The following is a 25724-nucleotide window of genomic DNA, read 5'->3' as shown; positions in this document are numbered from 1 at the left end:
TTTGTTGACATTTTGGATATAAGAAAGATATTTATCAATGATGAAGAACAGTGCTGGAGCGACAGATAATTCCAGCCATTGAAAAACTGGCCCCCGGTCAGGTCAAGTATAAAAACCGGGCGCCCGAACCGCCACCCGCACTGACTCGACGCAGGTTTTAGTTGAAAACGATTGAGTTGTGAATTCTGATTGTGAGACATTATGGCATTACTAAACAAATTATTAACGACAATGTGTGGGTGCGTTGAGTTTTAATTTCATAATATGAGAAATTACCTTAAATCCCCAATAATTTCAATTATTTGCACAAATAGCCCTTTAGTATGTTTTTGTTCCGCAAGCACCTTAGAGCTTACCTTTCTTGCATGGCCAGTTAGAGATGGCAATTGCAACCGAAATTGTGGGGAATCAAACTGAAATCGAATTGATCAACGCAGTTAAAAATTGTTTGACTGGGTAATGGTTTGATTTGGAAAAAAACCGAACATTGTTTCAATGGGTATGGTTTGGTTATAATTTTCACTAAAACCAAATCAAAACTCGAACCAAAGCCGAATCGTTATGTGGGTAACCAAACCAAACCAAATCGAACCAAATCGAATATATAAATATATATAATATATTATATATTAGAGGGGCGACTGTGAAACCCAGCCCCAAACCCACCCCAGCCCAGCCCACTTACAAACCCACCTCACCATAGCCCACTTGCAAACCCTTCTCTTTACCTTCCTCTCTCGACCTCGCTCTCGTTCTTTCTCACCCTCACTCTTTCTCACCCTCGCTGCATCTCGCTCTCTGCCCCATCTCTCTTGCTCGTTCGCTCGCCCTCACCCTCGCTTTCCGCCTCTCTCTTGCAGTCTTGCTATCACTTTCTCTCTCGCTAGGGCTCAGCCCCTCTTTCTCGCACTCGCCCTCATTCTCTGCCTCTATTGCTCTCGCTCGACCTCGTTCTTGACCCCTCTCGCTTGCACTTGCCCTTGCTCTCTGCCTCTCTCTTGGTCTCGCTCCGCCTCTCCTGCAAACAACAGCAAACCCTTTTCCCTTTTCCCTTTCCCCTTCTCTCTCGATTCATTCTGTTGCTCGCCCTCGGCCGCTTGCCCTCGCTATCTATCTCACCATCACTCACCCTCTTTGTAATACAAATACAGTTTTGAGAGCAATAATTGAAACACAAGAAGCGTCGACCAGACGAGTCGAGAGTCGTGGACCTTCACTTTCTGAGCATCACACTTAAACTGCCTTATGCAATTTATTTTTGTACACCGACAGCAAGGTCTCCCTCTCTCTCTCTCGGCAACTCAAAAATTAAGGTTTCTGAGTTGATTTATTATTTTGGTCTGATTGATGCTCAAATGCCTAAATCTAAATCTAACTTACATCTTATATTTTTATGTAAATCTGTAATGTTTAAGAATGTGTTTGTGTTTGTTATTTCTTTCTTTACTCATCTGTTTTGGTTCTTTTTTCCCTTACTGCAATGAATTGGAAGGTCGAACTTTTTGTTTCCTCCCTTCGCGCTTGCATCAATTTTTTTGATCAAATATTAATATATATTGTGGGTGTGTTTGTGTTTGTCACTTAAATGTATAAATAAATTAAATTATTGCAATTTAGGAGGTACTGTCAATTTGAAGCCAAAAGTATGGGGTTAATGTTAGGATTTTTATCTAATAGTTAGATATATGTTTGCATGATGTTATTGTTAGTTGCCACAACTGTGAAATGCATAATATAGTGCATGCAGATCAACAACCTTTTATGAATGCTATTTGCAAGAGTTTGTCTTTATTTGTTGATATGGATCAAACTAAAAAAATCATGATTAAAATCGAAACCAAACCGAAACCGAATGATTTGGTTATGATTTTTAATTTTTAAAATCAATGGGTTAATGGTTTGGTTTTGGTTTTAGTATTTTAAGTTTGATTTGATTATGATTTTAGCAAAAATTGAAATCAAACCGAACCATTGTCAACCCTATGGCCAGTTGGACACTCGTCTGCCAATTTTTAACATATGACATTAATTAAAAACACATTAAATTAAATTTTAATTAATAAAAATAAAAATTGCCACGAAAAGTAAATTTATTCTAATATTTGAAGAGTTGACAATAAACTTTCTTTTATTGTTGGCAATTTTTACGGAAGAATGGGAGAAAAGTAAATTGGTAGAGTTCTGTTATGATTTGGATTGTTATAAATGATTTTTATCTTCGTATTTTATAATTCTTTTAGAATTAAAATTCTTTATGGACAACTATTTATCTTTTTCTCGAAATATTTGAAGAGATTTCAGACGTCAAAGTTATCTTGTTTTACGCTTTGCATAGGACCCCACATAAAAGAAAATTTACACTTTTTAGCCCAAAAAATTATTTTGATCTTTTGGGATTTTTTAGTCTTTTTATAGACTTTTCCCTATAATACAACAACAAACTAGATGGTGACTCGTGTGAACAAAAGTATACTTTATTTAGTGAATTTTAAAATTATAGTTTTGTTGAAATGTAATTTATGCAAAACTACAAAAATAATATGGAGCCCAAATGATATTCTGTATAGATAAATGACCATAGTTGTCTATTGATTGATACATAACAAAGTAAAAGAGTATGTTTCATATATTATCTTTAAGTTGGTCTAATGGTACCTATCGTCTTTTTTGTTAAGCTATATCTAGCAGTGTTATTTTTCGCTTGCCAAAGCTATATGTGACTAGAATTTTTCAGAAATTGAGCTCCATTAGAGCTCTCTATTGCTATTTTTTTCTCACTAAATTTTTGACAATCTTGAAATACCTCATCAATGTTGGTGATTGAATTCTTCTTGTCATATCTCTTCCACCCCTCAACTGCCATCAAGGCAAGAAGAAAGAACCAGACACAATAGCTTTGTTTAGCTGGAGAAGATGAGTTGCAAACTACGACAGTGGTGACAGCAACGAGCAATAGCTGTAGATCCGGTGACAGCGACCGCGAGCAGCAGCAACAGCAGATTCAATGACAACGCCCACGAGCAACAACAGCGTTTTCTTCAACGAGTCTTTTTCTGTGTCTTCTTTAATGGTTTGTGATTGATTTTGTATATTTTGTATTGTATGATTGATATTATATATTTATGTATTTGATTATTAATTTTATATATATATTTAATTATTAATTATGTGTATATATTAAGACTTTAATTTTCTCATTCTCCTTTTAGTTTCTCATGCTAAGTTTGCCTACTGACAATGCTTTCTCCTGGATTACATTGCTTAAAGAACAAAAAAATAAACGAACAAAGGAATTCACTACCAACAGCATTAATTGGTGCATTAAATTTAAAAGATTGGAATGTATCCTTATCATCAATCAAATCGAAGATCAAAATGGATGACGAGCGGGTTGGGGTACAGCGACGAATATCAGAGCCAGGTTTCGATCCTGGGACCTGTGGGTTATGGGCCCACCACGCTTCCGCTGCGCCACTCTGATTTTGTTGATGTCTTAAGATGTAAGAAGAGTGCTGGAGCGACACACGATTCGTTCCAGCCATTGAAAAAGTGCTGACACACGATTCCATCTACCCATTGAAAACACTGGCCCCCGGTCCGGTCAAGTATAAAAACCGGGCGCCCGAACCGCCACCCGCACTGACTCGATGCAGGTTTTAGTTGAAAACAATTGAGTTGTGAATTCTGATTTTGAGACATGATGGCATTACCAACAACAATGTGTGGGCGTGTTGAGTTTTAATTTCATAATTTGAGAAATTACCTTAAATCCCCTATGACTTTGACTTATTTGCACAAAGACCCCATTAGTATGTATATTTTTGTTCCCCAAGCACCTTGGAGCTTACCTTTCTTGCATGGCCAGTTGGACACTAGTCTCTCAATTTTTTAACATATGACATTAATTAAAAACACATTAAGCTAAATTTTAATTAAAAAATAATAAAAATTACCACGAAAAGTAGATTTATTGTAATATTCTTGACAATTACTATGAAAGAAAGAGTGGGGAGATGACCAAGGCAAATGGCAAGAGTCTCACAGCCAACTTGACTAAGTCGTGGGTAAGAAATTAAGAAGATAGTCTCAATCCTTCATAGTTATTATTAACTGAATTTTTTTCTGAATAATTAAATAGATCAAAGTTTTTCATTTTTTTTTTATTAGTTAATTTTACTTAGTTTTTTTTTTTGTTTTTTTTTTGATAGGTAACTTAGTTATTTTTAATTTAACTCAATATATGTTGAAAATCCTGCGTCCATGAAAATAAGATAAATTACAAAAGGAGAAAAATAAAAGACAAGTGATGTATGTGAAACTGACCCAAATCATATGGGGTTTAGAGGCATTTAATCCAATTATAAAATTGAAACTAAAATCAAAGTTTGGTATGTTATTAAAATTTTGAAAGTTTGTCATAAAAATAAATGCAAACACAAAGTTTGATATGATGCTGAAAAAACTGAAATTTGGTTATAAAATTGAAATACAGTTAAAAGTTCAATAATTTGTTTGTAATTTACATTTTTTTTATATATAAAATCAAGTATTGCAATATTAATTTCATAATGCCATGAGATTAACCAATTTGGCTATTTACAATTCATTTTGTCTTGTGTAACAAGCAGATGGTGGGTTGATTTGAGTTAGTTGATAAAACATCACTAAATATTGGTCTTTTTTTTATAGTGTTTATTAATTAAGATATGAATTAAAAAAATGAAATATAAAAAATATTTTTGATAAAAGTATTTTTTATTATATTTGTTAAATTTATCTGAAAAGAAATGACGTGACTTCTTATTTTAGACTTTTCAGATAAATTTATATTTTTTTTCCATTCGGATAAGTTATCTTAGATCTTATAAATAAATTATCTTGATACAATTTTATCTTATTCATTTTAACAAACGTTATCTTAATGTATAAACTCATCTAAAAGTTGGATTTCTTAGAAAATATTTCACCTTTAATTCTTATCCTTATCATGATCTTAGGCCCCATTTGATAGACATTATTTTTCATTCAATTTTTCACTTGTGCAGTGTTTGGCAACCATTTTTTTCTAAACAACTCATTTTCTCATTTATGGTCACTTGATTGGATTTTCCTTCAAATCATAAAAATCAAATTCCTCGGGGGGAGAGCTAGAATTTTCTTGGGGGAAGGGAGCTGGAATTTTCTTGACAATTAAAACAGCCAACTTATCGAGCGAAAAAGCCAGAGAAGCAGCAAGTGAGAGATCAATGAGAGAGTCGACAGCCGGTGAAGGTGAGCAATGACTGAGGATGAGAGGGCCAAGAGGGTGATTGGTGAGAGCAAGGCCGAGGCCAAGTAGGCACCAACGAGTGATGGAGCCAGGCAAAGGCTAAAGCAATTGAGAGAGGTGAGTGAGTACTGATCGAGGAGAACGAGCGAGGACAATCCGAGTTGTTTGACAAAGGCAAGGAGAGCAGAAAATGGAGAAAGGTAGGGGGTGGGCGACGAATGACGACTAGGGAATAAGGGTAGGAAAAATGAGGGAGAGTTTACAAAATAATATATTTTTTATTTTTAATAATTGATAAATATAAATGTATAAAAATAAAAAATTATGTATAAATTAATAAGTTTGAAAAACAAAAAAATAATAATTTTGTAGTTTTATTTCTTTGGAGAAATGATTTAATTAACTTGAAATACGTTATTATTTTAACATTTCTGTACAATGTGCAATGTTTTTCAATACATTTTTATCATTAAATTTCATAAAAAATGTGTCATTTTTTATGAAAAATAATGCCTATCAAACGCGAAATACCAAAGAAATGACAAAATTCTATAGAAAATAAATATTACCAATCAAACACTAAAAAATAAAAAATAATATCATTTTTCAAGTAAAAAATTATACCAATCGAACAGTTTAAACTTTCAATTTTTAAAAATTTATTATTCCTACAATTCAATTCCCTGAAATTTATTTTCTTTCCACCTAAATTTATCATTGCAATAAAACGCACCGTTAGCATTACTTTTGTGCAAATATAAAACTCATTAACTCCATTGCAAAAGCCATTTTTTAAACTAAGTTCTTGAAAAATCAGGGACCTTTAGTATTACATCTAGCTTAAGACCTTTAGTATTAAAGTCTTAACTTTTATTGAATTATTTAGTACATTTGAGACTTTTCCATCATTACGAGCAATGATTCAATCCTATTATTTTCTCTTATTTTTGCTTCCATTTCTCACCTAATATAACAAGCATTTGTGAAGGTTGGGATAAGAGGGACATGCGGGTTTGATTAGGGAAGATAATATTTGTTAATTAAGATATAAAATAAAAAAAAAAGTAAAATTTAAAAATATTTTAAATTAAACTAGAGGTATTAGTCAGGATTAGTATAGTTATTACAAAATTGGCGTTGTAATATTAGCAAAGTAAATATTTTTATCAAGTAGGTGTCGTGCAGGAAATTATAAACATTAAGAGCATGTTTAGTTGTAAAAAAATAATTTTTATTTTTTAACTCTATTTTTGTATTAAACAATTAGGACTTCTTTACCTGTAAAACTAAAGTTTAAAAACTAAAAACTATATTTTAAAACTGAAGATTTTTATTCCCTTTCTGTAAATAAAAATCAGACTTTACTGTCAAAATTCCTTTGGATTTATTGCTATTCCCAATTTGAATCCTCCATCACATCAAACAAACAACATTTATACCTAACTTAACTTGTGATTTTAAGGTCCGAAACCTACTTTGACTGTTAATGTAAAACCAGCATACGGGAGATGTTTTGTTGGAGAAGCATTCAAAACGAAATGTTAAAAGAGGGTAGTGCGCTAAGCATGTACAACTCCGTATCATGAGCTTTATATTCGGATCTTTACACCTAAACTTTCAATTTTATATATAATCTACCAAAAATTAATTATTATACTTTAATTTTTCTAATTATATTCGCTAAACTTTACTTTTTATTAAAATTTATTTTTTAACAAAAATTATCATAATATATATTAATATAACCTCCAAAATCACTTAATTACGGAATTTAAATTAATTTTAAAATTTATATTAATATAAATGCGTCAATTTTTATTAATAAAATTTGACAAAAAAATCAATTTTAACAAAAATCAAAATTCAGTGTCTGTAATGATAAAAATTAAAATACAACGATTAATTTATTACAGATTGTTTAATTTACCCCTTCCACAATATTAACAAAGGGCAGTGACATTCAGTGTACTGAAAATCCTGGGCCCTGCCCTGCAGACACACAGGCTGAAAATCATTTTCCATTAACTAAACCAAATATGGCAAGCAACAAGCATATGTACAGGGGGTTGCATGCTCCCCGATTCCCACACTAAGCAACCTATATATGCTTCTTGACAAATAAGCAGCCAATGGGTACAATGAAAACACTACGGCAAGGTGCCTGACTATCAGATGCACCAATAGAATGGTAAAAAGCGTATCTCATTGGGTATGCATTGATATCAAGCCACAAAGAAAATGAATATGATCAAAAAGAATATCAAAATGGCAAAGATCTTAATCATGAGCCACCTGTTGGATGTTATTTGGTTTAAATGTCTCAACAGAGCATTGCGAGCACTTTCAACATTAGCCAACGATTCGTCCATGTTATCATCAATCCTGGTCAAGTAAACAGCCAGACTAAACACACGACATCTCGATTGCAAACAAAATGAAAAAGAATAACAGGGACATAGACAAAAAGACAAACCTAATTTACCAGAGTGTAAAGACTAACCAAAGATGGAGTGGTCTGAACTATGGAGTTACAAAAGAAAACCCCCCTCAGTCACATACGGGAAATACACTGATTACCATTACTTGTCACATATTTCAAGCTCCCATCAAATATAGGTTAAGAACAATCCTTTTTTTACGTTCCATTAAAAAAAAAAAAAAAAAATACCTAAAATGCCCTTTAATGTATTGGAAGGACCAAAAAACCCTCCACAGAACCATAAAATATATAGTACTTTGGTTACCTCTTCCTGTGAAAAATAACTCACAAAAAACTCAAATAACATGCGTGATTGAACCCACCATTAGAGTTAGGTTCTACATAGAAGAGCACAAAGTCTATTAAGTACAGACACGGACCCGGGACACAAGACACGGTTGAAATATGCTAATTAATAGAATACTTTTGTATATTTTTAAAGCATAATAAATTATCAAAACTACATTCCAAACTCACAAAAGTGCATTTCAAATTCATAAGACAAAATTCCAAATGAATAAATCTAATCTAATTAGCAATCAACTCAAACTACAGTCATCTGCATCCCTCATGGTCCAGTCAATGTTTAAAGAGATAGAGAATCGATGCATAAAGAATATGAAAATTAAATAGTCATGCAATCAAAACATGGGGGGGAAAAGCATGCAATTACCAAGTTGTAAAGCTAAAGAATAAAAAAGAAAACCCATACTTATTTTAGTCTTCGAAGTGTCCGCATAGGGCACACTTGTCTTTCAAGTGTCCTTTTAACAAATTTTAATAAAGTGTCATATGTGTCGGAGGCGTGTTAAGTGTCCAACACGTCAGTGACACTGATACAACAACCCCCTAGGAAGTGTACATGCTTTATAGCAAAGAGTTTACTGGGTGATTGATGATGGGTATTTAGGTTCGTGGGTGAATTTGGTTGTTGAAGGTAAGGGATCTTTGGATTTGGGAGATTGGTGGTTAGTGAAGTGGGTATGGGTTTGGATGACGGTGGATGGGTGATGATTTAACAATAGTGGTGGGTTCAGTGGATAGATGGTGGTATCAATTCCCTTGGTGGTACACAATGGTGGAAAGTTAGATAATTAGTGAAGGTGTTGAATTTGGGAGGCAGCTATTAGTATTGGTTAGTTTTGTGGTTATGGAGGGTTTGGGTGGTACTGGTACATGTTGGTAGTGTTAGTTTTGTGGTTAGTTTTATCCGGGGAGGCTTTGTATGGTTGGTGGTGAAAGGTTGGGTTGTTGGTGTCAGGTTTGGAATTTTGATGGCTGATTTTTGGGGATTGGTGGTGCGAGGTTAGTGAATTTGGGGAGGTTAGTTCAGGAAGAATGGCTAGCTGTAGTAGATTTGGGTGGTGATGGATGTGTCAATGGTGGCTTTGAGTGGTAATGTGTTTTAAGTGGTGGATTTTAGTAGTTGGTGAAGTTGGAGGTGGATTTTAGTAGTGTTGGAACTTTATTTTATCATTCCCTTTCTATGGGGTTGCATTAGGAAGCACATCCAGCATAAAATTTTTACCACATTGTTGTTTTGCAGATTTGTACTATCAATGCGACGTTTAGAAGTCAATAGACATTATGAATGCTATGTCACCAATCCTAACTTGGTTAAGATAAAGTGAAGTTATTGATGATGATGATATTAACAAATGAAAATGCAATAGTGGAATTGTATTTTTAAAAGATAAAGGTAACATAGCCATTCTGCCTTTCAATTACGTCCATTCCTTAACAAACACTGAAAAGGGGGGCCAGTGTAATTACTCATATATGGGGTATTTTCCTTAGTAATTCCTTACCTCAAGGCTGGTCAGTGTAATGTACTAAACAAAATATAACTTCAATCAAGAGTGTTGCATACATTTAATCTCTTGCATATAAATCCAAGTTACTTTTCTGTACTTCTGAGGTCATACAGCTAAAAATAAAAAAATGCTATATATAATTATCAGATATTCGTCCAAAAAGAGGAAAACCTGATAGCCAGTTCCCCTTGGTGTGCAACCATTGTCGCTAAATGTGTGAAAATCCCACTGAGTTCTGAAATTGTGGATTCAACATTTTGAAGAGCAACCGCACGGCTTTGCGAATAACTTTCCTGACGTGGGGCCACCTGCTGCAACATGGACATTTCCACATATTGAGATGGAGTGTTTTCTGCACCTAACCTTCGTCTGAATAAAAAAAAAGATAAATTGTTAGTAAGCATTGGAGAGCTAGCAAAGGATGTAACTAATCTCTTCTTAAGCAGTGTAGTCAAAGGCGAGAGAGGCGCTCGCTCGGGCAATGAAAGGCGCCTTGCATACTGCCAGGCCAGGCTCCTTTACTCAGGTGCCGCCTAGGCGAGCGCCTCTGATGAGACCCTCAGGCGCTTGTCTGGGCTGTAACACAGGAAAAAACAGAAAAAAAAATTGAAAATGAAAGATCGTCGTCCTTGACAGTCAGAGAAGGCATGCGAAATGTCCTGGAAAATCTTATAGGAAGAGGAAAAATGAGAAATCAAGCAGAGAAAAGCAAATCAACCTCGTTTATCAGTTACTATGGCAAACCAAAGCAAGGCACTGTACTTTCTTTCGATTTCTCCAATTGTTCTTACTTTTCAATGGCCGTAAGGGCCACCATCAAATAGATCTGAGAAGGCGAGGTTGAGAGCAGTCATTGGAGAAAGGGTCGGAGCGCCGCGAACCCTAAGCGCGTGGACGACCGTTCCGATGACTGCTCTTCACCGGCAGGCTCACCTGGCCTCCCCTCCTCTAATCTCCCCACAAAATCTGGTCTACTCTGGTAATTTCGGTCCTCGGACTGTTCGCTGCATTCTCCCCTCAGTTTTGTTGTGTTTTCAGTATAGATTCTGTGTTTGTTGCTGTGAGGGTTCAGAGATGTTAATATTGAGCATTATTTGATTGTCTTCCGTTAATGTTAATTATTGTTCAATAATTAAAGTGTAAGTAAATGTATTTTATTTTAAAATAATATAAATTTATTATATCTTATTTTTAGTTACAAAACACTCTTATTGATTCATAAAATATTACAAAACACAATATATTTATCATAAACCAATAAGAGTGTTTTGTAACTAAAAATAAGATGCAATAAATATATCATGCTTAAAAATAAAATACATTTATTGTACTTTAACCATTGCTAATGGTTAACATTACCTTAAATATATTATTATTATTATTTATTAATTTAGTTCCTCCCTTGGTGCCTAATGCCTCAAATGATATAAACATCATAGCGCCTTAAGAACTTAAAGACCCCCTTTTGCCCTTGACTACCTTGATCTTAAGACCATTTTATCACCATGATATGAATGAAATTCATCTCTCTCACACACACAAAAAACTAAAATACGAGGGGATAAGTTATCAAGGTACGCAGTTCAAGAGAAATACTAACACACGATATAGGGAGAGGGGGAGTAATAACATCCAAAGGATCCAGAAATGGTGAAGAACATAGACAAGAGATGTTTCTTGTTTACTGCCTATACAAGTCCTACCTCACCATACGAATTGACCCTTTACCCTGGACAGACATAGGAGCCAAAGTGAAGCATTTCTACAGTTCAACATAGTCTCAGTAAATCATATTTCCAGTGTTAGCCATGAATTTTCCTAAGACTCTGGTAGACTTTCAGATATTTACCCACAGCTAGTAATTCATGACTTCTCTCTACTGCCCTACTACTCCATTCTCAATCCTAAGACTGCCTCGAATCTCAAATCACAGCTCCTCGAACTGGAAGGCATCTTGTGTACTTTAGAGGTTTCAAGATACAGTTCTTGGTCAGTTGGCAAAAGCATAGACATGCAAATCATATATGGGAATTCAAGGAGATAAAGGAATGTCATAACAGGAAACAGAGAAACAAATAATTCTGCATACTAACATTTGAAAGGACCAATCACAGAGTTAAATGAGTTCCAGTAGAACTGTGGTCAAACTAGGAGAAAAATACAAAGTTCAAACTCAAGTTAACCACAGGTTAACGTAAAAACACACCTCAGTTGGCTGCCAGCTAGGGCTCCGTTTGATGATGATCTGGAAAAAAGGAAATAAGAAGAACAAGTTGAGCTTCTGAAGACAAACATATGCTGAACAGGAGCTAGGATACTAGCAACAGATGCATAGAAGGAAATATCCAAAAAGAAATTTGTAGACATTTTAACATCAGGATTATTGGTATTTTAGCTGTACTGCATACTAATACAATGCACAGAACTACACAAAAGAGTTGAATACTCCTGTATTGGACTACAAGCTTTCTCTCATTGACATAATGGAATAAATATACAATCACGTCTAATAGGGAAAAAAAAAATTTGAGAGAAGCAAATTGGATTAAGTTGCCTCCACTGCAGCACCATGTGAACTGGAATATATGCACATTTCTTCTTAAGTGATGCAAAACCCAAAAGAGAGAGCATGAGAATAATCTCAAAAATTCAAACCAACTCTCAAATTTATATCAATTCTCAAAGTTGACGTAATAATACATCTCAAAAAGATTTATATAGACTAGAGATCCTAGCTAATTAGAAAATATATCAAAGATCAAATCCTATCCTAATTAGCATCCTCAATCTTAGAAATATAATATTTCCAAAACTAGTTAGGAAAGCAATAAACAGAAATATTCTAAAACAAATAACAAAATATATTAATAATATCTTTTAAAATAGTCCTATCTTGTCCCCCATCATTAAGACTTGAAAGACTCATGGAACTACAATAAATAGATATGTGAAGAAAACTTAAGGTAGATGCTAAAGTGAGTTTATACTCCAACATGTTGGCCATTGATGTGTGATAAATAAGGAAGCTTTGTGCAGTGTCTTTATTCAAATATATCTGACTCTTCAAACAAGAAAAAATAATTTCTTTATTCAAATATATCAGATTCTCCAAACAAGAAAAATTAATTAAGATTAACACCAAGTAATCACAATACTTAATTTTCTAAATTAAGCTATTTAACTTATATACAATCAAATTGTCTTTTATGCTCCATTCAAACAAAGTACACTCAAGTGAGAAAAATAAAACATAGAAAAGCTTACGCTGATGGCTGCAAAGTCCCCGGAGGACCAAGCGAAGTTGACCAAGGAGGTGGTTCATTCACTGTATTTGTGGGATGCCTCAAGGGGTTCTCTCTTGCTACATTTGTGGAGAAGATCTGTTTCCTGTTCTCATGGGCCTTGATATTCTGTGCAAAGAAAGAAGGAAATTGATGAAAATGACATTGGTAACAAGAATACAAAATATGTAGAAATAGAATAGAAGGGAGCCTCATGCACTGGGGACACCCTTTCAAACAAAGGCATTACAGGCACTACGTTAGTATCTCTTGTAACCCCTAGGAGAAGGTACAAGGAAGTTCCCACTGGACAGAGGTGCATGCGCACATATGCACGTGCAAAAATCTTGTCTTCTTGTTTCAAATAAAAAAGAAAGATAAATTACACATGAAGTAAATTAATACTGTTAAGTGAGTTCTTTGTCCTTATGTTTTGGACGCAGATATATTCTTTTCTTTTTTTTTTCTCTTTTTGCTAAGTGGAAAAGTGTTTATATGACATCTTTTATTGTTGTAGTAGAAGTTAGACCTACATAACCTCTCTCTCTCTCTCTCTGCCTGTGTATGGGAGTGCATATAAATCCTTATCTGAGATTGTAAACTGGAGCTGAGATTTTAAGGAAAATGATCAAGATGTTTAATCAGCCAATTACGATAGGGATATGACAGGAAATTAAATGAAGGGATGGTGGTGAATTGGGATGCCAGAAATGGCAATAGTGGGTGGGGTGGGGCTGCCTTCACAGGAAAGGGTTGGGGGGGAGGGGGGGAGCAGCAGTGGCTCAACTTCAGTGTCTTCAGCACCAACCAGATTGAGTCCCTCTTCAGGAACTACCACTTCTCTTGCACATGCGAAACCACTGTTTCTCTATTTCTCTCTCTACTCTTCTCCATGGAACTCATTTTTAACTAAGTCGGAAACCCCACACCGCGCAAATTGGTTTCACTCTCTATTATTGTCACTGCTCTCTCTCCCTCCTTCCTCTTATCCAAGCATGTTTCCCTCTCTGTGTGCATGCACGCACACACGTGTTAAAATAAGGATGTGCAATGGCATAGTGGTGAAGTTATGATGCTGGGTCATATGTGGTTGTGTGCAATGGGGAGACAGTAAGCAGTGTATGGGGCAGTGATACGCAGGTGAGCAGTGGTGGGGCAGCAGGGAGTAGGGGAAGCTTGACTTTTTCTGCAGCACCCATCAAATCAAGGCCCTGTGTGTGTGTGTGTGTGTGTGTGTGTGTGTGTGTGAATGCACACACATGGTAAAAGAAGGATGTGCAATGGCATGGCAGTGAAGTTATGATGCTGGGTCATAGGTGGTGGTGTGCAATGGTGAGACAGTAAGCAGTGTACGGGGCAGTAGGTGAGCAGTGGTGGGGAAGTAGGGAGTAAGCACCCAACAAATCAAGCCCTCCCTCCCACTATCTGGTGGGTGAAGGTGGTGGCTTTTTAAATTGGGGTGGGGTGCTAAATGATGTGGATGAGGGTTTTGTTTAGAAAGAAGGGAATGGCAATTCAGTTACTTAGCAAAAACAGAAGCAGCAACTCAGTTTGGTGGCATTGAGGATAGAAATTGGGTACTTGACAATGATAAAAATTAATTATGAAATATAATTATACAACAATAACAACATACTAAATTTTTATTCCACTATATGGCGTCAACTACATGAATTCTAGGTTTCCATTCATTTTTATCCATGATAGTATCTTTCGTCCATATACTTAATATCAAACCTAAGTGTCTCCCACCAAGGTTTTTTTTTTTTTTTTTTTTTTTGGGGGGGGGGGGGGGGGGGGGGGAGGGTGTCCTCAACCTCTTTTGCTAACTACTTGTTCAGTCCCATCCACTATTGAGTATCTATTGGTCTTTTTCTCACATGACTAAACCATCTTAACTATGTCCTCCACATCTTATCTTTAGTAGGAGCTACTCCTTATTATAATAACCTCATTTCTAATTTAATCTTTTTTAGTATAGCCACATGTTCGTCTTAGCATCCTCATCTTGGTTATGCTCATATTTTGCATATGTTATTATTTTATTGCCCCACAACAAACCTAGTTTCACAGTTATCTTATGAAATTTTCTTTTTAACTTTAATAAAATATTACTATTACATAAAATGCTAGATGACCATTTCGATTTTAATCATCCTACCTTAATTCTATGGGTAACATCCTCTTTAATCACCCTATCTTTTTAGATGATTGATCCAATATATATCTATATTGATCTTTTCTTGGTATAACTTGATATTCCAATTTTACTATAACATCATTCACACTTATATTTTTACAAAACTTACATTCCTTACATTTGATTTTCACTCTATTTAATTTAAATCCCTTAGATTCTAAAGTGTTCCTCCATATCTCAAATTTAGTTTTCACACCTTTTTTCTCATCTACCAACACTATATTGTCTGCAAATAACATACACCATGGCACCTCTACCTGGACAAGTTTATTGAGTTAATCCATTACCAAGGTAAATAGGTAAGGGCATAATGCAAAACCTTGACGTAATCCCATTTTAATTGGAAAAGCCTTATTATCTCTTCCACATGTTTTGACACATCTCTACTTCATGATACATGTTTTTAGTAACTGTATATAAGCCATTTGAACTACTTTCTCTCAGTAAAAAAACAAACAAACAAAGAACAACTTTCTTTCTCTAAAACCCTCCATAAGACTCCTGTAGAAACTTTGTGATCATCTTTTTTTAGATTTATAAACACCATACCTTTTGTAAACCCTCCATAAGACTTTTGAAAATCCTTTTGTTTATCTCTATACCTTTCCATGTGGCGCCTCAACAAATATATAGTTTCCATGGTTCACCTACCAGGCACGAAACCAATTTGGTTTGGTTTTCAACCAGTTTATTGGCCAGTTCCTGGTTTTTTGGGGTGGACCCACCAATCCAGTCCAGTTTTCAAAACAATGCTTGTTAGAAAAAATTCTTAATACTAATTTAAAAATTGATAAAAAAAAAAAATCTACACAGACCATACATGTTTTTTTAGTATAAGGAGTCTTGGATTTGTGGAAATGAGTAGTTAATTTCAGAGAGGTAATATTGGCAAAAATTTAGGAGCACTTATATTGCATCAGTAACTCCATTCTAATAGATTCTCAATTAGATTTGGTTTCTTATTTGTCAACAGTGTACACATATGGATCTTCTTGTTATGTATAGTACTTTCCCTTTAAATTTGTGTAAAGTACACACTCATTATGCATATAATAAAACCACAGGGGTAAAAAAGAATCTTGACTGTGGAATCCACAATGCCACACATTACCCATATTTCCCTACTTTAAGCATACATGAATATATATCTATCATGTGAAAATATTGGGCATCATATGTTTACTACTTTAATGCAAATTTGAGTCAACAATAGGATGGGGGTTTGCTAAAATTTACTGGAGCCACAGTCTCCACCTCAGCTCATGGGTGTCTAGTATAATTGTTTGATAAATTAAATAATAAATTAGAATAAAGAAGGAAATAGGTAATGGCAATGATAAATCCAGTTAGAACCGACCTCTGTCCTGGTAGTTAACACATTCTGAAACTGTTTTGCAGCCCCCATAAGTTTGTTCTTCAAATCATCACAGACAGTTGTAGAATGAACAACTCTATCTTCTGAATAATCCCCATCAGCTATCTCCACGTTTTGCAGTGTTTGCAAATCCGAGACAGCTACATTAAGTGTTGTGATCTCATCCTTTATTAAGGAAGTTAATTCTTGAATTTCTTTAATTGGATCATCAAAAATTGATGACTTTTTGGCGACTGCATGTCAATCAAAAATGTAGATTCCAAAAGGTAAGGTTACCAGAACATTAAGCTAGAGCATTAATCAAGATGCTATGTGAAAGCAAGAAAGGCTTCACAATTTAGTCTAGTGAGATCTCTTTTTGAGATGCTCACACAATAAAAAGATGCAAAAAAAAAAAAAAAATCACCATATACCTTCAATTCAAGATTAACAAATAAGTTTGGAGTTCAATTTTTTCTTCATGTCAACTTTGAGAATACTAACAAAGGGTTCCTTGCACCATTAGATGAGAACCATACCTTCTATCCTTGTAAAGGGGATGAGATAAACTGTCAAATTTGAGTAGTTCTTTAACATGAAACACTCTATAGCTGACAATATGTGGTTGCTTTTATTACAAACTTACATCTAAGGGGAACCCTCAGAATTACTGATTACCTAAACCCAGTGTTTCAATCATTACCACTTGCTTCCTATTACACAATCTCATCTAAGGCTGAGTTAGACACAATAGATCCATCACAAAATGATTTGGTAGGAGGTCGACTACAATGGCATCATGGAGGCATCAGACCAGCAGACTAATTGGAGGACAGCTCTTGCAATGCAAATATACAATAAGAAGTTACAGTTAAAGAGTCGACAAAAAGGGCAAGCCCCTTAATTTTGTTTAATAACATATAACTTAATGAGAGTTATGTACAAAATCTAATACTTATTATCTTATCTCAGACATTGTGTGGTGTGTTAGGAATGACTTGACATGTGAAAGGACTTGCATGCTACTTACAATATTTGATGTATTAATGTAAGTATGGAAAACACGGACACTGTTAGATAAAAATTATAAAGGGAAGTTGAAATTTAGAACATCAAAGTCCAAAAATATGGATGAAAGAGGAGGAAGAATTCCTAAGTGCAGTCATGAAAGATCTATGTGGACTTTAACGGAGGTTGGAAAATGGGAGGTTAAGATTAAGACTTGCAGAATTCAGAAAAAAAACTAATTATAGCCTGCAAGCCTCTCCCACAAGTCCAAGCTTAAAAAACAAAAAAAAGGAAAAAAAAAAAAAAAAACAATGCAATGCAATAGCCTAGTTGGCATGTTGAGGATAAGTGATCATTGGGGAATGGCATTGAAAAGACATTGAGGTTGTCAATGATGATGTTTGGACGAATATTCTAGGGTATGTTTCACATGTAATGTGGCTATAATACTTAAATTCATATACATCCTCCTCTTACCTTGTTGGTTTGAGTGTGTAGAGGGATGTTGAAGCAAAGGATATGTGTCACAAAGCATTCACACACTACAAGGATTGGATTATATTTGGGAGGGACAGGGCAACAAGTGAAATGGCTGAGGAAGCAGCAGCTAATTTGTGGAAACCATTAATAGGGAAGAGATTATGAGACCCTTGCAAAAGCATACAGCATTGCTGACAAGGAATGTCAGCAACTACCAGCTCCTCCAATAAAGGAGCTTACACGAAGCTAGCAAGAAAAAGAGTAGTTAAGTGATGGAGCTTCTAGGGGATTGTCCAACATGGCTAAAGCATTTGGAGCTTTCTTTGACAAAACAACATTCAGTTGGTGCTAACCAATGCACATGACTTGACCAATGCAAGAGAGTTGGAGAACAGGGAACAACTTTAGCTGCCCTTAACATCAACCAAAGGCAAAGGATTGCATTATTTATGCATGATGCTCAGGGAGTGGGCATATTTCTTCAATCTACTAGAAAGGGATTGTTTGGAGTGGATATTCTTCTTGCTTGGAGCTTATATTTAAGAGCTCAATTAGTGTTTGTATTATGCTAAGTGCTGCTTGGTAGGAAGACACTACATCATGTAGGTAATATTTATCTGGGTTGGCCAGGGAATCATGCATGTTTATGCCAACAATACAAGACAACCAACTACAGAATTTGGTACAAGGTCATTCCTCCAGCACAAAATACCAGCCATATGACCGTGGTGCATGGAATTGTGTATAAAGGTTTCGTCTTCATGCTGTACTAGTGGCTATTTTGATATACTTTGTTTTGCTTTAACTTTGTATGGACTTGGGACCATGGACTGCAGTGCATGAAATGGTATATAACAGGTTTGTCTTGGTGCTAGAATTTGGCAATTTTGATTTGCTTCGTCTGTATGTTGCTTTAACTTGGTTTGGACTTGGATATTATGTAACTGTTACACCCATATATGTTACTTTCCTCGAGTTATATAGGCACCACCCAGTTGTGGTAAAATGGTATGCAATTGTGGTTTGTCTATTTAAGCCAGCAATAGAAGATGCTGTGCTATATTTCAAGTATAAATTAGGGTTCATAACATATCAATACAGCAGGTAATAAGCTTGTTTTGAGGGTGATAAGCTTGTTCTCTTTAGATCATATGCCATGAATGTGCCAATACTAATTCAGGGCCATAATGGGTACTAAGTCATGTATGCGGACAACTTTGTTATTTTAATATTTGATGTCCATTATCCATTGTGCACCAAACACCAGACTAACCTAAAGTGTTTCTTGTCCCTACACCAATCCCATTGAAGAAACTGTGGGCTAATTCTCAGATGGAGGGGAAATGAGGGAAATATAAGTCTCAAAGGATGCTATGGAAAGTGAGTGAATTGCTTAACCTAAAGCATCCCCACCCATCAACATATACAGCCTAAGCTTTAGTAATAATACAATGGAAAATAAATATAAGGCTTTAATTACATTATACAATGATTATCAAAGCACTGAAAATCCAAGATCATGCCCCAGCCCTTGTGTTAATATAGGTGCACAGAGAATGGAGAACAAGAAAGGCAATTCTTATCTAGGCATTGGTTTCACCTTTTACCAGAATTCCAGAGTTATTAAATTTAGGTCTCACAACCCATATTATGATTTTAAATTCATAAATTTAAATGGTATGAAATGAAATAAAAATTAATATCCACGACTATTTAAACAAGAGATCAGGTGAATTACCAATTTTCTGCTTATTGCTTCTCATATGGAGACATGGAAGACAAATTTAGGCCCAAGGTTAGAATCTATTCTTCTCAACCATGTCAAAGATAAGGAAAATTTATGTCATCTCAGTTAATAATAACAATAACAACAACAACGACAACAACAATAATAAGAAGTTCAATTTCAATTAATGCTACTGCTATTGAAGAGTAGCGGAACAAATTCAGTTTAAGGTACAATATTGTTATTTGCCTCACAAATTTTCAGCATCCTCACCCTTTACCGAGTTTCTTATCTTTTTTTTAGTAAGCCTGCTTTGGAGTTTCAAGCCTTTTCAGACCAGTCTCTTGAGTCTTTTGTTTGGATTTTTTTATTATATCTATTTATTATTTTTTATAAAGTCAGTTAGATTGCTGTTGATTGAACGTTGAATATTCAATTACCAGCATAGTTTATAAACAATAAAACGACCAAATGAAACACCGAGAGTATGGAACTACCAACCACCTATACCCTTCGATAATGCAAATTGTTCTGTCACATTGCCAAATGAAAATTCAATTAACGTATTGTCAATTTGTTGTGTGAAACGATAATTTATGCTCCAAGTGGAGTTTCTCACACAACCTTAGCAAGGAGAAAAAAGTACACATGCTATTCAATTATGAAAATTCTAGAAATCGTAAAGCTAGCCTTGTTGGAAGTACAGGGTGCAAATTTCGTGAATTGTTTGGGTACAGGTAGTATTGGTGTTATCATCTCATCCATTAGCTTTGTAATGCTGCGTAAGTAGCATGTACTAGGTGGTCCTCCATCACGAGCTAAAACATACTGCCTAAGCAAATCACCTCATCAAATTTCAGTTTGCATTTAATCAATGATTTTCCTTTTTCGATAGCAACAAATTAGTTTTAGGAAGACGAAACACAATGTGAACAACAAATTTGGATTCAAAAGGCGATCCAGAGCCTAAAAATCTTAACTCGTCAAATAAATCAAGAGAGAAATGAACGGAAAGAGAGGATTTACGTTTGGCAAGCCTGGCGATCTTCAGAGAGGTTTCGTGGATTCCCAACCCGATCCGCGAAGCCTTCGTGTTGAATTCAGATCGGTACGAGGTCACCGGCAGCCTCGAAGATGACGAAGCGTTTTGTGATGCGTTGTCGGAATCGGCGACTCCTCCGATCTTCTTCAATGTCTGGAACAGAGATCGGAACTCCGATGTCCGGTCTCGGTAGGTCGAAACTCCGGTGGACGCCATGGACAATGACGTCGGAACTGGTTTCTAGGATTGTCGACCTAGACATATATCTGAAAGAGAACAGGTGGCCGCTGGGAAGGCCAGATCTGTTATCATCTAACTTAAGGCTCTGTTTGGAACTTGCACGAACGCAGGAAAGGGCCAGGAATGTTGCGAAATGGAAAGAAAATGAGGGACGGCCCAGAGGGTAGGAACAAAAAAGAAGGAAAGAAAGAAAATGAAGGGGTGACTGAGAGATGCTTCAGATTTTGTGTTTCAAGTTTTTATTTTTTATTTATTTTTTTTTGCGTTTTTTTATTTTTGTGTAAAATAAAAGTTTAACATTTTATTTAATATCTTAAGTAACAAATGTAATAAGAAGGCTGATCTCTCAATTGAAAGATATTGACTATGAACATAAATTAAAAGCTAAATTATGTAAATTTTATGTCTTATGTGTTAAGTATTTGCTGTTAAGATATTATTTTTTTAATATATGCATATGACCTTGGAAATCTATTCAAATAATCGTTCTTGGATAGATTTTAATTTACTAATAAATCCACAACAATTCCTAATGAAACGTAACTATAATAATACATAAAATAAAGAATAAAAAAATAGACAATTTTTTTCGTTATTGAGAGCACTTCAACGTGATGCGTTGCAATAACAGTGATCGAATATTTCAAAGAGGGTGAAAATAAAAGACTATATAAAGACATATATAAATATTAACATTTAACTCTCAAGAGTAAACAGTTAATATATATATATATATAAATTATTCATATGTCTTGAGGTTGCAGAATAAAGATTAAAAATATATTTTATTTTTCAAGTAAAATGTATTTATTAAATTTTTAAACATAAATATTTTGTATTGACTGTGCTAAAATAAATGATTTATTATAATAAAATTAAATTCTAAAAGAATTTAACAATAAATACACATTATTTGAAAATAAAAAACTTAATGTATAAGTATAAGAACATGTGTACATACATATTAGTACAGGCCCAACAAAAAACACAATGTGATAGCTCATGCAATATATCAAAATTTGTTGAAGATCTTCATGTAACAAAACTTTTTATGTAACCAAATAAATTATATATTGTTATAAACTATACAATTTATTAGATAAATATCAAATTTATTATTAATTAATTATATTATGATTTGTTGAAATTATTATTTAAACGTCAATTTAATTATTTAAATATAAATCTATAAATGATATTAATTAATCTTTTTAGTAAAAACAGTTTTTTTATGAGTTGATTTATTTAAAATTAAAGTATATCCTTATTCGTCATTTTTATAAATTCTAACTGCTTTTAACTTTTTGTTTTATCAAATACATATGTTTTTAACTGTTAACTTAAAATACATTTTATCTAAATATTTTTATTAACTTAAAAATTTTAAGTTCGACATATTTTGAACTCTTTTAAAAAAACTTAGGCAAACCAAACCTGCTATAGTTTACTTAAAAAAAATAATAAACTGGTGGAATTAGAAGTTTATTGAAAACATGATTATTAGAAAAAATTATAGTTAAAATTAGACAAAAAATTGAATGTGTGTTTAAAATTTAAAAATCAAATCAAGAAATTTTAGAAATCAATATGAAAAGGATATAGATGCCACCTGCAACTAGTTTTTGAATGGCCAACACGATTTACTATTGATCAAAAATCAAATTAGCAAAGTTACTTTTAAAAAAAAAAAACAATACGTCTCTCTCTCTCTCAATTTACTATGGATCAAAAATCAAATTAGTAAAGTTATTTTTTTAAGAAAGCAATATGTCTCTCTCTCTCTCTCAAATTGGGCTAGACGTTGAGGCTCCAAGGGATCTCTTTTATGAGAAGAGTCGCACCAAAAATCAAGTGAGAGATTTGCCAAAAATCAAGTGTGAGGGGTTATTTTAGTCATTCACACTCCTCCCAAGATTCTGGACTTTGTCATCTACAGTACAGCCATTCGGGGCCTGCCTCTCTCTAAGTCGAAATTTGGTTTATTTTCTTTGTCAGCTAATTGGACCTAAAATCAGCCGGCCGACGTTCCACGTGGCACCGGCTTCTGTCGTTTCTCCATCTTAATCCATGAAATGTAGCCGAATGGAACGGGAAGTATATAGTCACAGAGGACTGAAGGAAACAATTAAGAAAAGAATACCAGGGTTAACGATGAATAGAGGCGTTGTTGGCAGGAAAATCTCTGCGGCGCCGGTTAATGGCCGGAGAAACAGAGATGAGGATCTTCTACTCTTCCGGGAGATGCATAGGCGGGAAAAGGACTCGGTCGTCAGCCTCCTCCAGCCTGTTTCCGAAGAGTTTGAAGCAAACGGTGAAAGCTTCACCCAATTACGGGATCGATTTTGCGGTTCTTATATTTTTTTTCGAAATTAAGCTGTTTCATTTCAACAACATGCAGGGACTTACCCGCTGCACAAGACGGGATCTGCGAAGAAAGGATGGGGATACGATCTTTTTGCGGAGAGCGGGAAAAATGATTACGACTGGTAATCTGGTGTTCGTGCGTGTTGTGCTCGTTAAACTCGCCAGTTTGATTGAGAAAACTTGATTGTTTTGTTCGGTTTGATTTGTGAAAGGTTGAAAACCCCACCGGCGACGCCTCTGTTCCCGTCGCTGGAGACGGAAGTAAATGCACCCGAACTCGCTGTTCAGAGAGAAATACCAATCATCCAGCCTCTTTCGCGTGTATGTTCTCGACTACTGTGTCGTTTTGATTTCAGAAGCCTTTGATTGATTCATACAATTTCAAGCAACTTGAACAGACTGTTTTGATCGACTCAATTTCCTTCCTAAAAGTTGATTGATAGCAAGCTTTATAATTCAGTTTTCAGGCAATTCGGCGACGAACAAAGCCAGTAGTGAGAGAGGCAAATATCCAAAACCAAAATCAAAAGCTCCTTTGAGATCTGTGACCCCCGGCGAGAGGCCAATCCTCTCGGCGCTCCATAACAAATCCACTGGAAGCAAATCGATCTCCAGCCAGCTAAAAATTACGAACCAATCAAGCACCGACCATTTCGGTAGAAGACCTAGCGTGGATTTGACAGCTGTAAAAGCCATGAATCAGCAGAAAGAAAGCACTCAGAATTTACTGATCACTTCAAATTCAAGCCTCTCGAAGAGCATTGGATCAATGGATTCAAAACCAAAACCGAAGAGCAGAGGAGTGTCTCCTCGGCCGGTCAGATCAACAGTTGCAGCTCAAATTCCAGGATTTCCCGACGAAACGCCTCCCAATCTACGGACTGATCGATCATCTTCTACCTCCCGGGGCCGATCTGGAAATCCGAATGTTCCGAGTGTTCAGCAAAAGACAGAACTGAATCCAAAAACGAGACGGCAATCATGCTCGCCGAGCGTGACCAGGGGTCGCAAGGTGGAACCGAAGCAAGAGGTCACAACCACTTCTGAGAGAGGCAAAATCCAAACGGGAAACGGAAAGCAAATTTTGGGCAGTCGCATGGTGGACAGGCTGATGAACGCAAGAAAGACGAGCGCTGAAGAAAGAGAGACGAAGACGAGGTTGCGTGGTTCTATCAACGAGAACCCTGGCTTTGGGAGGTTGGCGGCCAAGAGTTCAGTCAACATGGCCCTCAAGCACATTGGTAACTCCCACGCCCCTCTTCACGTTTTCTTTTCTTTTTTGTCTGGACAGGCGATCTTTTCGAGCAAGCATTACGTTATTCTATTAAGTATTTATAATAATTCATAAATTATGGATATAAGTAGATAGAAATTTATATATCAACTCACCTAAAAAACGTTTAAATCTCACTCGCAATTACTTCTATTGCACTTTTTATGCTCTTTTACAGTAACTATTATCTATTTAACATAAATTATTTTTTATCTAGGTTTGAAACCATCAACATTCAACACTAGTGTCAAAAGGAGATTACTTAATCCACACACAAGACTATTAGCCTTAAATTAGGAGACTATCCTTTTTAGGTACCCTTATTGTCTGGTTTCGGTTTTTGATTGGAACTTCAAACATAATATTGTGCTTCTAATATCAAAAGTTGTAAGAGAGTTTAGTGAATTTTTTAACTAATTTAAAATGCATATTTAATGTTTATAAATAATAAATATTTTTTTTATGAATTCAAAACTTTATTTCCTTAGTTCTTAACTCCATTTTCCTAACACTTACAAATTATGTTAACATTTTAGTTGTTAACTATTGTGTATATAATTTTTGTATGATATTATTTATAATCTATTTTTGTTTCGTGAAAGGCAGGACGATAGACACAGACACAACTAAGTTCGTTGTCACAATGCCAACAATACAAAGGGAAGAACTACAACTACCATAGTATGAGGGATTGCACAATAAAGGATTGGAAGATGATAGCAAATGGTGTTACTCTCTTAAATCGAATATGTGAATCTTTAATCAAAATCAATGATGTATCTGGGATTTTATGATCACCATGGTTTTTGAGAGTCAAAATATTTTATTTTCATTCTTGCTCTTATTTTTTAAATTTTAAAAATAAAAAATATATATAAAATTAAGGAACTTTATAAATAAAATTGGCATGATAAATTCATTAAAAATAGCATCTAAGGTTTTAAGAATTTGGACAAAAGAAAAGAGGTTATCTTGCTGTCACGTGATATTAATAACCTAGTATAAAATTTCTTTTATAGCTAAAAGGACGATTTTGTATATAGCAAAAAATGAAGTAACAAATTAACCCTAAGAGACCTGGTTTCATGGGTGAAACAGTGATTTGGGCAAAACTCTTGTAGCAATTCTGGCTTATTTCCTAAATTTCATTCTGGATAATGATTAATGCAAATAAAATGCGCTCCCTAGATAAGG

General features: G+C 34.9%; 2 protein-coding genes and 1 non-coding gene across 4 annotated transcripts; 1 reads left to right on the top strand and 2 right to left on the bottom strand.

The window, feature by feature from the left end:
* Window positions 1–3409: 3409 nt before the first annotated feature.
* On the bottom strand, window positions 3410–3481 carry TRNAM-CAU (transfer RNA methionine (anticodon CAU)). Its single transcript has one exon. It is a non-coding gene; the product is annotated as a tRNA-Met (tRNA).
* A 3673-nt stretch (window positions 3482–7154) lies between these two features.
* LOC127797784 (syntaxin-31) lies at window positions 7155–21077 on the bottom strand. The gene is made up of 6 exons (XM_052330925.1): window positions 20638–21077; window positions 16401–16651; window positions 12827–12972; window positions 11769–11807; window positions 9734–9931; window positions 7155–7651 (listed from the first exon to the last, which is right to left on the bottom strand). Exons 1-6 carry the CDS (start codon window positions 20867–20869, stop codon window positions 7492–7494), a joined length of 1026 nt encoding a protein of 341 aa, XP_052186885.1. The 5' UTR covers window positions 20870–21077; the 3' UTR covers window positions 7155–7491.
* A 1783-nt stretch (window positions 21078–22860) lies between these two features.
* Window positions 22861–25333, top strand: LOC127797922 (uncharacterized). Of its 2 annotated transcripts, none has more exons than XM_052331121.1 (5): window positions 22861–23204; window positions 23292–23379; window positions 23470–23578; window positions 23718–24498; window positions 25133–25333. In XM_052331121.1, the coding sequence occupies exons 1-5, from the start codon at window positions 22961–22963 to the stop codon at window positions 25210–25212; spliced, it is 1302 nt and encodes a 433-aa protein (XP_052187081.1). In that variant the 5' UTR covers window positions 22861–22960; the 3' UTR covers window positions 25213–25333. The 2 variants fall into 2 exon arrangements, with proteins under 2 accessions (XP_052187081.1, XP_052187082.1); XM_052331122.1 differs by having other exon boundaries at window positions 25137–25268.
* Window positions 25334–25724: the final 391 nt, after the last annotated feature.

This window comes from Diospyros lotus, chromosome 3 (genome assembly GCF_014633365.1).
Source record: "Diospyros lotus cultivar Yz01 chromosome 3, ASM1463336v1, whole genome shotgun sequence".
Taxonomy (NCBI): Eukaryota; Viridiplantae; Streptophyta; class Magnoliopsida; order Ericales; family Ebenaceae; genus Diospyros; species Diospyros lotus.
The sequence above is the reverse complement of the archived record's forward strand: the minus strand, read 5'-3'. Positions and strand labels throughout refer to the sequence as shown.